We start from the raw sequence: 12,566 nt of genomic DNA on the forward strand, positions 1-12,566 counted from the left end.
TGGGCAAGTTGACCTGTACTAGGCCCTTGACAGAGAAGAAGAATCTAACTTTAAGGGTGGCTTTAATACAAAAGTAATTCTATTATGTCTAAATCATATTCTCTGAGTTTCTAAGACCTTTTATTATGGAGATAAGGCATTACTTTTCTTTTTTCCTGAATGTGATTCAGTTCCTTCTTTATATTAAGTTCAGGAAAAGGTTTAAGACAGAAGATTATATTTTCAGCTGAGAGGTGGTAAACCTTTAAGAAGCAAACTTGCACATAGAAAGGTTCTATGATGGCTAGTTTTTTATGTCAACTTGGCTAGGCTACGGTACCCAAATATTCAGTCAAACGTTATTTTACATGTTTCTGTGAAGGCATTTTTTAGATGAGATTAACGTTTAAATCAGTAGACTCTGAGTAAAGCAGTTTACCTTCCATAACGTGGTGGGCCTCATCCAATCAGCTGAGGCCTCACTAGAACTAAGACTGACCTCCCCTGAGCAAGAACGAATTCTGTCAGCAGACTGCCTTTGGATTCAAACTGCAACCCTCCCTTGAATCTCCAAGCCTGCCAGCCTACCCCATTAGATTTTGGATTCGCCAAGCTTCCACAATCACAAGAACCAATTCCCTAAAATATACGTTTCTCCATATATATTTACATATCCTGTTAGCTTTGTTTCTCTGGAGAACCCTAACACAAGCTCACAAACAAAACTGCTTCTGTGTTCAAGAGGTATTCATGCACTAAAAACACTAAGGAACTCTATGAGTGAAACCAGTGTTAATTTTCTATGCTTTCATGTCAATAAAATACTAAAGGTATTAGGAAGGTTGAAACAAAGTAAAATCTGGGATACAATGCCATTACTGACCCTTGAGAGTAGAAAGACTTGCTTTACCACACAGTAAAAATATGTCACATACTAATGGTAATTTTAGAGATCCAAGCCTTCTTTTTTTTTGGTCCAAAGAATCCTTTGTTTAGGAGAAGGTACTCTTAGAATCCCCAAATGTCAAAAGAGATTAAAATAGAGGTGGTTTGGGCTTCCCTGGTGGCGCAGTGGTTGAGAGTCCGCCTGCCGATGCAGGGGACACGGGTTCGTGCCCCGGTCCGGGAGGATCCCACATGCCGTGGAGCGGCTGGGCCCGTGAGCCATGGCTGCTGAACCTGCGCGTCCGGAGCTTGTGCTCCGCAACAGGAGAGGCCAAAACAGTGAGAGGCCTGCGTACCGCAAAAAAAAAAAAAAAAAAAATAGAGGTGGTTTGATAGAAACAAGGATAGAAAGCTCCTCCAGTCCTCCCTCTAAAAAATAAGAAGTCCCTGAGGGACACTGACGTACCATAAGGTGCTGCAGAACTAAGCCTGAAAACTTATCTGCCTTGTCTCTAACGAACCATGTGGCACACCGCCACCGCTGCTGCCACCATCACCATCCTGGACATTCTACAGAGACAATGGAGATTAAATGATTTGCCCGAGGTTGCAAAATTAGTTAGTAGCCAAATTGAGGTCTTCTTTGTCCTTTATTATTTTGACTTTAGATGCAAATTTTTTAAAAGTTAAGAGCTATTTTTCTAAATGTGCAAAACAGTTTACCTGCACAATGTGGCAGGTTAGCAGCAGAAAAAAACCACCATAATAGACCCCTGTGGTAGGGTTCACATCAGCACATCGGCCTCTCTGGCATCACTCCTGATGACTTCAATGCTCCTATGAGCAGATGGAAGCTGAGCCTTCATTTGCCTGTAATATTGGCTCTATAATGACCGAAGTAGATTCCATCCAGCACTAACAGTGCAGCAAATCAGAGCATCAAAATATAAATTAAATCATAAGTGTTTATTTCTGGATAACAGATCTTTGGTAAAAGTTGCCCTTGAAATAGGACACAAAATAGTTTATAGGCAACCTTGCTAAAAATCACATTTTTACTTTGAAACAGAATTGTGAGCAATTCAATGAAGTAAATGGGACAAATAGTATTATTTTCTTCATTTGACAGAGCAGGAAACATTGAATGACTTGTTCAAGGTCACACAAAGAATGAGTGTCAAGATATCATCTAAGGTATAACTCCAACCTACTAGAATTTGAACTCTGGAAGGGCAGGCACTGTCTCTCTTGTACTCACTGTTGCCAGCACCTAGCACAGCACAAGGCATCAGTGGGGTGGATGCTAACATTAGTGCATGTGCTCTGAACAGGTATTAGGAGAGCTAACTGTATTGGATGAAGAGGCAAAATGACTTATAAATGGACAAGGGCTTCCTTTCTTATCACCAACAGGGCGGATCTGTAATGAAGAACTGAGAATGAAATGAGATACAACAACAAAACACTCAGCTGGGGATTATGGCCAATATCATGGACGTACCCTGCCAAAATAAGATGGCTATTTCCAGTCTCACCTCCTTCCCACTACTTATGAAGAATCACAGCAGTCAGCATCCCCGAGTTCCATTTTTCTTTCACTGATTTTTATATTCCCTATCACAAATCTTAAGGACCTCTTGGAGCTTCTTCACACCAGGGATCAAAATTATACAAACCTCAGTCAGTTGTTTCAGTTGACCCTTGTTTTCACTTAATTCTTCGGCCAGGTCTTTCTTTTTCACTTGTAGTTCAGAGATTTCCTTTCTTAATGGATTCACTAGTTCATGGAACCGAATCTTTGAAAAAAAAAAAATCATATTAATAAGCAGTCTCGAGACCCAAATTACAATTAAAATTTGCTAATTAACAGCACTCTCAATTATCAGTACTACACGGAAAAGTATTAAGATAATAAAGGAAAGTGTTAAGGAGTTTCAGATTATATGCCTGTATACTAAAGTTTTGTTTGTACAAAAATGATACAAGACAGTCTTTAATTGTCCCTGACCACTAATACTTCATTAAGTCTTAATGTTCAATTAAGTCCCCTCAAGGCCCAGATTATCTGTAACTCCCCACCTGTGACACGGTCTCTCTTTCCTCTCTTCTATCAGTCCTCCATGTTCTCCTTACTCCTTACCTCCCACTACTGCTCACTCCACACTATCCACTTGTTATTTCCTCAACACATCAAGTGTTCCAGAGTTTTGCTCTTGCTCTTTCCTCTGATGGAAAAGCTCTTCTCACATATAAATGTACGGCTCATGCTTTCACTCCCTTCTGGTCTCTGACCAGACATCACCCTATCAGTAAAACCCTCCCTGACTTCCCTAACCAGATTCTTCTGGGGGCCACGCCACCTGTGGGATCTTAGTTCCCCAACCAGGGATCGAACCCGGTCCCTTGGCAGTGAGAGCACAAAGTCCTAACCACTCGACCGCCAGGGAACTCCCTCCCCTACGCTGATTTAAAATAGCATCCTCACACTTCATTCCTGCTCTTTTCTCCATAGCATTTAGGACAAACGTTCTACATATTTTAATTTGTTGTGTGTGTTGCTCCATTGGAATGTAAGCTCTGTGAGGACAGGAATTTTTGTCTGGTTTGTGCACTGCTCTGTCTCCCATGCCTAAATATAGGAAAAGCCTACACCCCAGGCTCTTGGTGAAATCTACTTACTACCACCGCTGTGGAAGGGATAATCAGGATGAATCAGGAGGTATTTTCATGTCACTGTTCCATTCAGTTCAGACCTCTCTTCCCACTCATAATTCTCTCAGGGGAATTTGCCTGCCCTAACTTAGTAAAGTGTTCCAACTAACAAGCTCCTACAAAACTAAGCTATCAGCAAATTAGGAGAGGACAATTAGGGACTACTTATTGTATAGGCATACAGTCTGAAACTCCTTAATGTATTGCTGTATTGCAGGAGTACCATATTTGGTAAGAGGCAAGTCCTAAGGCTAGTACTTGACACAATGAACCTGTGTATAATTAACTAGTTAGGATGGTACTGTCTGAAAACAAAAGATAAGACAAGGAACATTAACAGATCAGAGAACAAAAATATGTATGCCTGCCACTAATGGGATACTTTCCATCTACAATGGATAAAGCCTCAATGACAGCACTTGAGATATTTAATTGGTTTTGGACAGTACTTTGGGCAGAACAATTATGTTCAAGCTATGTTAAATAAAAAGCTGGACAAAAAACAGTACTCCGTTTTGTAGGAAATCATTAATCTGGAAGCCTTATCCAAATGAGAACCAAGAGTAGCAACCACTACAGCAAAAAGAACTGATAATATTTATTATGTGTTTACTATGTTCTAAGCACTGTGTTAAGCATTTTACATACAAATTCATAGTTAATCTTCACAATTACCTCAACAGAAAGTTGCTGTTAGTATTATTCTTTTTTAATTGAAGCATAGTGGATTTACAATGCTGTGTTAGTTTCCACTATACAGAAAGGTGATTCAGTTATACATATAAATATTCTTTTTCAGATTCTTTTTCATCATAGATTATGACAAGCTATTGAATAAAAGGCACTGTTATTATTATTAACCCTTTTACAGATGAAAAAAATCAAGCCTCTTAGGGTGAAATGACCTCTGTATATCACAAACTTGCAGTTTGTGTGAGATGTGTGCTCTTGAGAGCCCTGGTCCCACCCTGCCACTCTGAGACCATTTCAGGAAATCCATGGGACCAAAACTATTTTCCTAGTAATACTAAGATTTTTTGCCTCTTTTACTCTTAATCTTATGCCCATTAAGTGTCTGCCGGTGGCTACATGATGTGTGATGATATCATTGCTCTTAAGGCTAATGAAGTGTGTACTTGTGTATTCCTATATTGTAAAAATTTCTCAGTTTTTATTTCAAATATGGTAAATATTAACAGATATAGTCTATATAAGCAAAATCTCTTTGGGGTCTTCAATAATTTTTAGAGTGTAAATGGATGCTGATATCAGAAAGATTTGAGAATACTGCCATAGATCAATCCTACATACAGACTTGTGTAACCAACACTGCAGTTGAGATCCTGACCTAGATCCGTAACGATCGCCCTCATGCTGTCCCTTTATAATCACACCACTCCCCTCTTCTTTAATGTCCCTAACCCCTGGCAAACACTAATCTGTTATCTCTATAATTTTTCATTTGAGAACGTTATAAACTGCCACAGTTTATGATAAAATAATTCATTTCTATGGATTATCCAGCCATTAACTTTAGAGCCCTATTTATTGCTTGACTTTGGAGGTCAATGGCCAAGACCCTTTAAAATTTGGTGATCTGAACACCATTCACTCACTTCAGATCAGAGTCATAAAATAATTTATCAATTAGGTACTTCAAAAGTTATGGCAAAAAAAAAAAGTTATGGCTACTATAGAAATGGCAAATTTTAGTCTGGAAATATATGCATTCTTTTTTTTTTTTTAATGATACAAGACACTTACAGACACATATTCAGGAATAGAAAGCTGATCTTCCGGAAGACCTTTTAGGTTCATATATTGGTCTTCTGTCAACTCAAAGTCACGCAGGTTTCGACGAATATCTCCAGCTTTCTCTCTTAGCTGAAGGTTTGTCTCTTCTAGTTGCTTCTGTCTCAATAAAATAGTTTCCATTTCTTGTTTCATTAGTTCTTGATATTTTCTACATTAGGAGAGAATGTATAGCAAGCTTAAAAAAATCACTGAGATCTAATTTTCTCAAAGTTCCTTTTTTATAGTAACGTAAAATTAAGAAATGAGAAGCTTAATAGTATTTTTGGCTCCAACTAAATGCTGACTTAACCAGTTAAACACGAAACGACAATGCTACACTAATTACTGAATGTGTAGCCACATAAATTATTAAATAGAAAATTAATGTTCTTAATAACATTTAAAATTCAAATTATAAAATTATACATGTCTTCTCCTTAAGGTGTAAATCTTATATACCTGCTTTGGACCCTACTCATTAAAGTAATTTTCATTTGTCTTTATCCAGGTACTTCAAGGTATACCTCTTTAAGATGGCAACACTGAACCACCATAATGTATTCATTCAACCAATGAGGTAATGAAATCAGTAATCCACACATAATCAACCGCCTTTCTCAAGGAATCCATGTAGTACACATTGTTAGTTGCCCACCCAAAAATTTTGAGCAGGAAGGCACCCTCTGATTTTTCCCCCTCCTACTGTATCACTCCCATCAACATACAAACATGCTGTTATTCGTCCTGTCTTAAATGAACAAACAAGCTCCCACAATTTTTGACCCCCTTTCACTGCCCCTTTTGTTTCTCTAAAGTATTCTGTATGTGCTCTCTTCAATGCCTTTCCTCTTAAACCCAGGCCAATCAGGTCTGGTAACATTCAGATTGCTAATGATCAATTCTCAGTTCTTTCCATCCCTATCAATAGCACTTGAGACATCTGATCTCTCCCTCCTTTCTCCATCTGGCTTCCCAGATACCCTATTTTTTTCCTCTTCATTTTTATCCTATTTTCTTGGTGGCACTTTCTCGGTCTTATTATCTAGTTTGCCTTAGTGTTGGAGTACTCAGTCCCCTCCTCTGTCTGTGTTCACTCCCTTGGGGAATTCATCCAGTCTCGTGACTTAAATACCATCTATATCCTAATGACCCAGATTTATATCTCTAGATCAGACTTCTCATATACCTCCACATGGATTTCTAATACGACAACTCTACCTTAACATGTTCCAAATTGAACTCCTGCTCTTCTCTCACAAACCTATTCCACTATGGTTTCAGCATCTTTAGTTTTGAATTTTATTTTATTTATTTATTTTTTATACAGCAGGTTCTTATTAGTTATCTATTTTATACATATTAGTGTATGTATGTCAATCCCAATCTCCCAATTCATCCCACCACCACCCCCAACCATCTTTAGTTGACAGCAATTTCATCCCTTCATTTATTCAGGCCAAAAATGTTGGTACAATCCTTGATTCCTCTTTCTCTCCTAAACCCCACATCTAATCCATTAGGACATCCTATCAACTCTACCTTCAAAATATATTCAGAATCCAACCACTTTTTACCACTATCAGCTATCAAGAGAATTACTGCAATAGTCTCCTACTGCCCTCTCCACTTCATTTAATTTGATCAGTGCCTAAAGAAATAGAGTAGAAGTCCTATTATCCAATGCAGTGGTTTTCAAAGTGTTATCCCCAAACCAGTAGCAGCATTAGCATCATCTGGGAACTTGGTAAAAATGCAAATTCTCAGGGCCCAACTCAAATCAGAATCTGAGGGTGGGACCCAACAATCTTTTTTCAGCCCGGCAGGTGGTTCTGATGCATGCTAAAATTTGAGAACCACTTATCTAATGAGATAGTAGCTGATAATTGGTCTGATAATTTTTTAAAATATCAGTTAAAGAGTAAGATCTTATAAAGGGAAAAGACACCTACTTTACACATTTACAGCTAATTAAAATATAGACATAAACATTCACTGGCAACATTTTTTACATAGGGTACAGATTTTTTGTAATATGGAGATATGCTTTGTTTTTCTGTAAATCATTTTTCATGATTTCCAAATCTGATTTCTTTACAATGGCAGGAGACCTTTTGAAAAGACACTTGGGAAATCTGAGGATACTTTTTATGGATTTGATTTTTGCCCCTAATCTCTAAACACCTCTTGCTTACACTTAATTTGATGATTTTTAGTCACTCGCTTTAATTGAATCTTTCCAAAGAATTCATTATAGTTTGCAAATAAATGACATGTTTTTGTACTCATTTTAAAATATAATTTTAATTAAGTGTAAGTATGATTATGTAAGTATAATAAGTATGATTGGCATAGGCATATTTGAGAGTAAACACAACAGACTCTGCATAAACACACAACTGAGCTGGAGGAAGTATGTAGGCAAACAAAAGGTACATTAACCCAGAAGAATTCAATGGGCCATAAGAATATATCAGTATGTTCTACAGAGCAAATGAAAAATTTAATCCAGACAGCCAGTTAAGTGGTGGTGAGTTTAGAGAGCTTCCATTGTCATTTATGGTTCACTGACACTGGCAATATTTGTTGAATGAATGTTGAATTCTGCCTTTTTGAATTTTGTGTACGTATCAAGTAGTTTTTTTTGTCTGGATGTAAAAATTATTACCGTCTTTGATTGAAGATTTCTCTATATTAGCTTACGATCACATGCATGAATAACGTAATGACATTACTAACTGCTAGACAGGTATTGCTACTTATTTATTTATTTATATATTTGCGGTACGCGGGCCTCTCACTGTTGTGGCCTCTCCCGTTGCGGAGCACAGGCTCCGGACGAGCAGGCTCAGCGGCCATGGCTCACGGGCCTACCGCTCAGCGGCATGTGGGATTTTCCCGGACCGAGGCACAAACCCGTGTCCCCTGCATCGGCAGGTGGACTCTCAATCACTGCGCCACCAGGGAAGCCCGGTATTGCTGCTTTTTAAAACTTTTACCTGGCATCCTTTTGTTGAAAAGTCAACTGGTTTTCTAATCTCAATGTTAGTAGCTGCTTCTGGTGAAGTGCATCATTAAGCTTCTCTTCCAATTCTTCAATCTTAAAAAAGAGAAAAAGATAAATTATACGGTCAGTTCGCAAATTTATCGTTTAATAAAACCTTCTGTTTGTTCATAAAAATGGTTGTTAAACTATGCTTTGGGGCTTCCCTGGTGGTGCAGTGGTTGAGAGTCCGCCTGCCGATGCAGGGGACATGGTTTCGTTCCCTGGTCTGGGAAGATCCCACATGCCGCGGAGCAGCTGGGCCCGTGAGCCATGGCTGCTGAGCCTGCGCGTCCAGAGCCTGCGCTCCACAACGGGAGAGGCCTCAACAGTGAGAGGCCTGCGTACCGCAACAAACAAACAAAAAACAAAAAAACTATGCTTTGAATCTGCTGCCTTATGAATGTTTTTTTGCCAGGCTGTCATTAAGATCATTTTTTCCCGTTAATCTAATCTAAGTGAAAAACCCTTTGACAACTGGAATTTTTATGCTGGTACCTTGCCCAGCTAATTATTTCCTGGCCAGACCCTGAATATATACCTCAGATCCATCTATAATCTCTGCCAACTATACATCTTCAATTGATTACATGGGTGTTGCAATAAATGTCCAAAATGAACCTAGTCATCACCCTCACTTATCTTATATTCCTTACATCTCCCTGGTCTCCAAAGCAAAAAAATCTGAGTCACGCATATTTGATATATCTCCTCCATTGCTTATTCTTATCTGACATCATTTTTATTTTTATTTTTTTTCCATCTTTATTGGAGTATAATTGCTTTACAATGGTGTGTTAGTTTCTGCTTTATAACAAAGTGAATCAGTAATACATATACATATGTTCCCATATCTCTTCCCTCTTGCGTCTCCCTCCCTCCAAACCTCCTTATCCCACTCCTCTAGGTGGTCACAAAGCACCAAGCTGATCTCCCTGTGCTATGCGGCTGCTTCCCACTAGCTATCTATTTTACGTTTGGTAGTGTATATATGTCCATGCCACTCTCTCACTTTGTCACAGCTTATCCTTGCCTCTCCTCATACACTCAAGTCCATTCTCTAGTAGGTCTATGTCTTTATTCCTGTCTTACCCCTAGGTTCTTCTTGACATTTTTTAAAATTAAATTCCATATATATGTGTTAGCATACGGTATTTCTTTTTCTCTTTCTGACTTACTTCACTCTGTATGACAGACTCTAGGTCCATCCACCTCATTACAAATAGCTCATTTTCGTTTCTTTTTATGGCTGAGTAATATTCCATTGTATATATGTGCCACATCTTTATCCATTCATCTGATGATGGACACTTAGGTTATTTCCATCTCCGGGCTATTGTAAATAGAGCTGCAATGAACATTTTGGTACATGACTCGTTGTGAATTATGGTTTTCTCAGGGTATATGCCCAGTAGTGGGATTGCTGGGTCATATGGTAGTTCTATTTGTAGGTTTTTAAGGACCCTCCACACTGTTCTCCACAGTGGCTGTACCAATTCACATTCCCATAAGCAGTGCAAGAGTGTTCCCTTTTCTCCACACCCTCTCCAGCATTTATTGTTTCTAGATTTTTTGATGATGGCCATTCTTACTGGTGTGAGATGATATCTCATTGTAGTTTTGATTTGCATTTCTCTAATGATTAATGATGTTGAGCATTCTTTCACGTGTTTGTTGGCAGTCTGTATATCTTCTTTAGAGAAATGTCTATTTAGGTCTTCTGCCCATTTTTGGATTGGGTTGTTTGTGTTTTTGTTATTGAGCTGCATGAGCTGCTTGTAAATTTTGGAAATTAATCCTTTGTCAGTTGCTTCATTTGCAAATATTTTCTCCCATTCTGAGGGTTGTCTTTTGGTCTTGTTTATGGTTTCCTTTGCTGTGCAAAAGCTTTGCAGTTTCCTTAGGTCCCATTTGTTTATTTTTGTTTTTATTTCCATTTCTCTAGGAGGTGGATCAAAAAGTATCTTGCTGTGGTTTATGTCAGAGTGCTTTGCCTATGTTTTCCTCTAAGAGTTCGATAGTTTATGGCCTTACATTTAGGTCTTTAATCCATTTTGAGCTTAACTTTGAGTGATCTAATCTCATACTTTTACATGTACCTGTCCAGTTTTCCCAGCACCACTTATTGAAGAGGCTGTCCTCTCTCCATTGTACATTCCTGCCTCCTTTATCAAAGATAAGGTGACCATATGTGCGTGGATTTATCTCTGGGTTTCCTATCCTGTTCCATTGATCGGTCTTTCTGTTTTTGTCCCAGGACCATACTGTCTTGATTACTGTAGCTTTGTAGTATAGTCTGAAGTCAGGGAGCCTGATTCCTCCAGCTCCGTTTTTCATTCTCAAGATTGCTTTGGCTATTCAGGGTCTTTTGTGTTTCCAAACAAATCGTTAAATTTTTTGTTCTAGTTCTGTAAAAAATGCCAGTGGTAGTTTGATAGGGATTGCATTGAATCTGTGGATTGCTTTGGGTAGTAGAGTCATTTTCACAATGTTGATTCTTCCAATCCAAGAACATGATATATCTCTCCATCTATTTGTATCATCTTTCATCAGTGTCTTACAATTTTCTGCATACAGGTCTTTTGTCTCCTTAGGTAGGTTTATTCCTAGATATTTTATTCTTTTTGTTGCAATGGTAAATGGGAGTGTTTTCTTGATTTCACTTTCAGATTTTTCATCATTAGTGTACTGGAATGCAAGAGATTTCTGTGCATTAATTTTGTATCCTGCTACTTTACCAAATTCATTGATTAGCTCTAGTAGTTTTCTGCTGGCATTTTTAGGATTCTCTATGTATAGTATCATGTCATCTGCAAACAGTGACAGCTTTACTTCTTCTTTTCCGATTTGGATTCCTTTTATTTCCTTTTCTTCTCTGATTGCTGTGGCTAAAACTTCCAAAACTATGTTGAGTAAGAGTGGTGAGAGTGGGCAACCTTGTCTTGTTCATGATCTTAGTTGAAATGGTTTCAGTTTTTCCCCATTGAGAACGATGTTGGCTGTAGGTTTCTCATATATGGCCTTTATTATGTTGAGGAGAGTTACCTCTATGCCTACTTTCTGCACGGGGTTTATCATAAATGGGTGTTGAATTTTGTCGAAAGCTTTCTCTGCATCGATTGAGATGGCCATATTTTTTTTCTCCTTCAGTTTGTTAATATGGTGTATCACATTGATTGATTTGCGTATATTGAAGAATTCTTGCATTCCTGTAATAAACCCCACTTGATCATGGTGTATGATCCTTTTAATGTGCTGTTGGATTCTGTTTGCTAGTATTTTGTTGAGGATTTTTGCATCTATGTTCATCAGTGATATTGGCCTGTAGTTTTCTTTCTTTGTGACATTCTTGTCTGGTTTTGGTATCAGGGTGATGGTGGCCTTGTAGAATGAATTTCGGAGTGTTCCTCCCTCTGCTATATTTTGGAAGAGTTTGAGAAGGATAGGTGTTAGCTCTTCTCTAAATGTTTGATGGAATTTGCCTGTGAAGCTGTCTGGTCATGGGCTTTTGTTTGTTGGAAGATTTTTAATCACAGTTACAATTTCAGTGCTTGTGATTGGTCTGTTCATATTTTCTATTTCTTCCTGATTCATTCTTGGCAGGTTGTGCATTTCTAAGAATTTGTCAGTTTCTTCTGGGTTGTCCATTTTATTGGCATAGAGTTGCTTGTAGTAATCTCTCATGATCTTTTGTATTACTGCAGTGTCAGTTGTTACTTCTCCTTTTTCATTTGTAATTCTATTGATTTGAGTCTTCTCCCTGTTTTTCTTGATGAGTCTGGCTAATGTTTTATCAATTTTGTTTATCTTCTCAAAGAACCAGCTTTTAGTTTTATTTAACTTTGCTATCGTTTCCTTCATTTCTTTTTCATTTATTTCTGATCTGATCTTTATGATTTCTTTACTTCTGCTAACATTGGGGTTTTTTTGTTCCTCTTTCTCTATTGCTTTAGGTGCAAGGTTAGGTTGTTTATTCGAGGTGTTTCCTGTTTCTTAAGGTAGGATTGTATTGGTATAAATTTCCCTCTTAAAACTGCTCTTGCTGCATACCATAGGTTTTGGGTCGTTGTGTCTCCATTGTCATTTGTTTCTAGGTAGTTTTTGATTTCCTCTTTGATTTCTTCAGTGATCACTTCATTATTAAGTAGTGCATTGT

General features: G+C 38.1%; 1 protein-coding gene across 8 annotated transcripts in view; it reads right to left on the reverse strand.

Annotated features, from left to right (window-relative positions):
- Window positions 1-12,566, reverse strand: part of PIBF1 (progesterone immunomodulatory binding factor 1) — a 212,718-nt gene that overhangs the window by 187,855 nt on the left and 12,297 nt on the right. For 7 of the 8 annotated variants that reach the window (XR_004476096.2, XM_049700971.1, XM_049700972.1 and 4 more), the window contains 3 exons: window positions 8,367-8,467; window positions 5,341-5,539; window positions 2,541-2,660 (listed from right to left, as the gene is read on the reverse strand). Coding sequence is in view for 7 of the 8 variants with exons in the window: in XM_049700971.1 (XP_049556928.1) it covers window positions 2,541-2,660; window positions 5,341-5,539; window positions 8,367-8,467 (420 nt within the window). In the remaining variant the exon portion in view is untranslated. The remainder of the gene's footprint in view (window positions 1-2,540; window positions 2,661-5,340; window positions 5,540-8,366; window positions 8,468-12,566) is intronic. The other variant, XM_049700975.1, reaches the window with a different exon arrangement.

This window comes from Orcinus orca, chromosome 18 (assembly GCF_937001465.1).
Source record: "Orcinus orca chromosome 18, mOrcOrc1.1, whole genome shotgun sequence".
Taxonomy (NCBI): Eukaryota; Metazoa; Chordata; class Mammalia; order Artiodactyla; family Delphinidae; genus Orcinus; species Orcinus orca.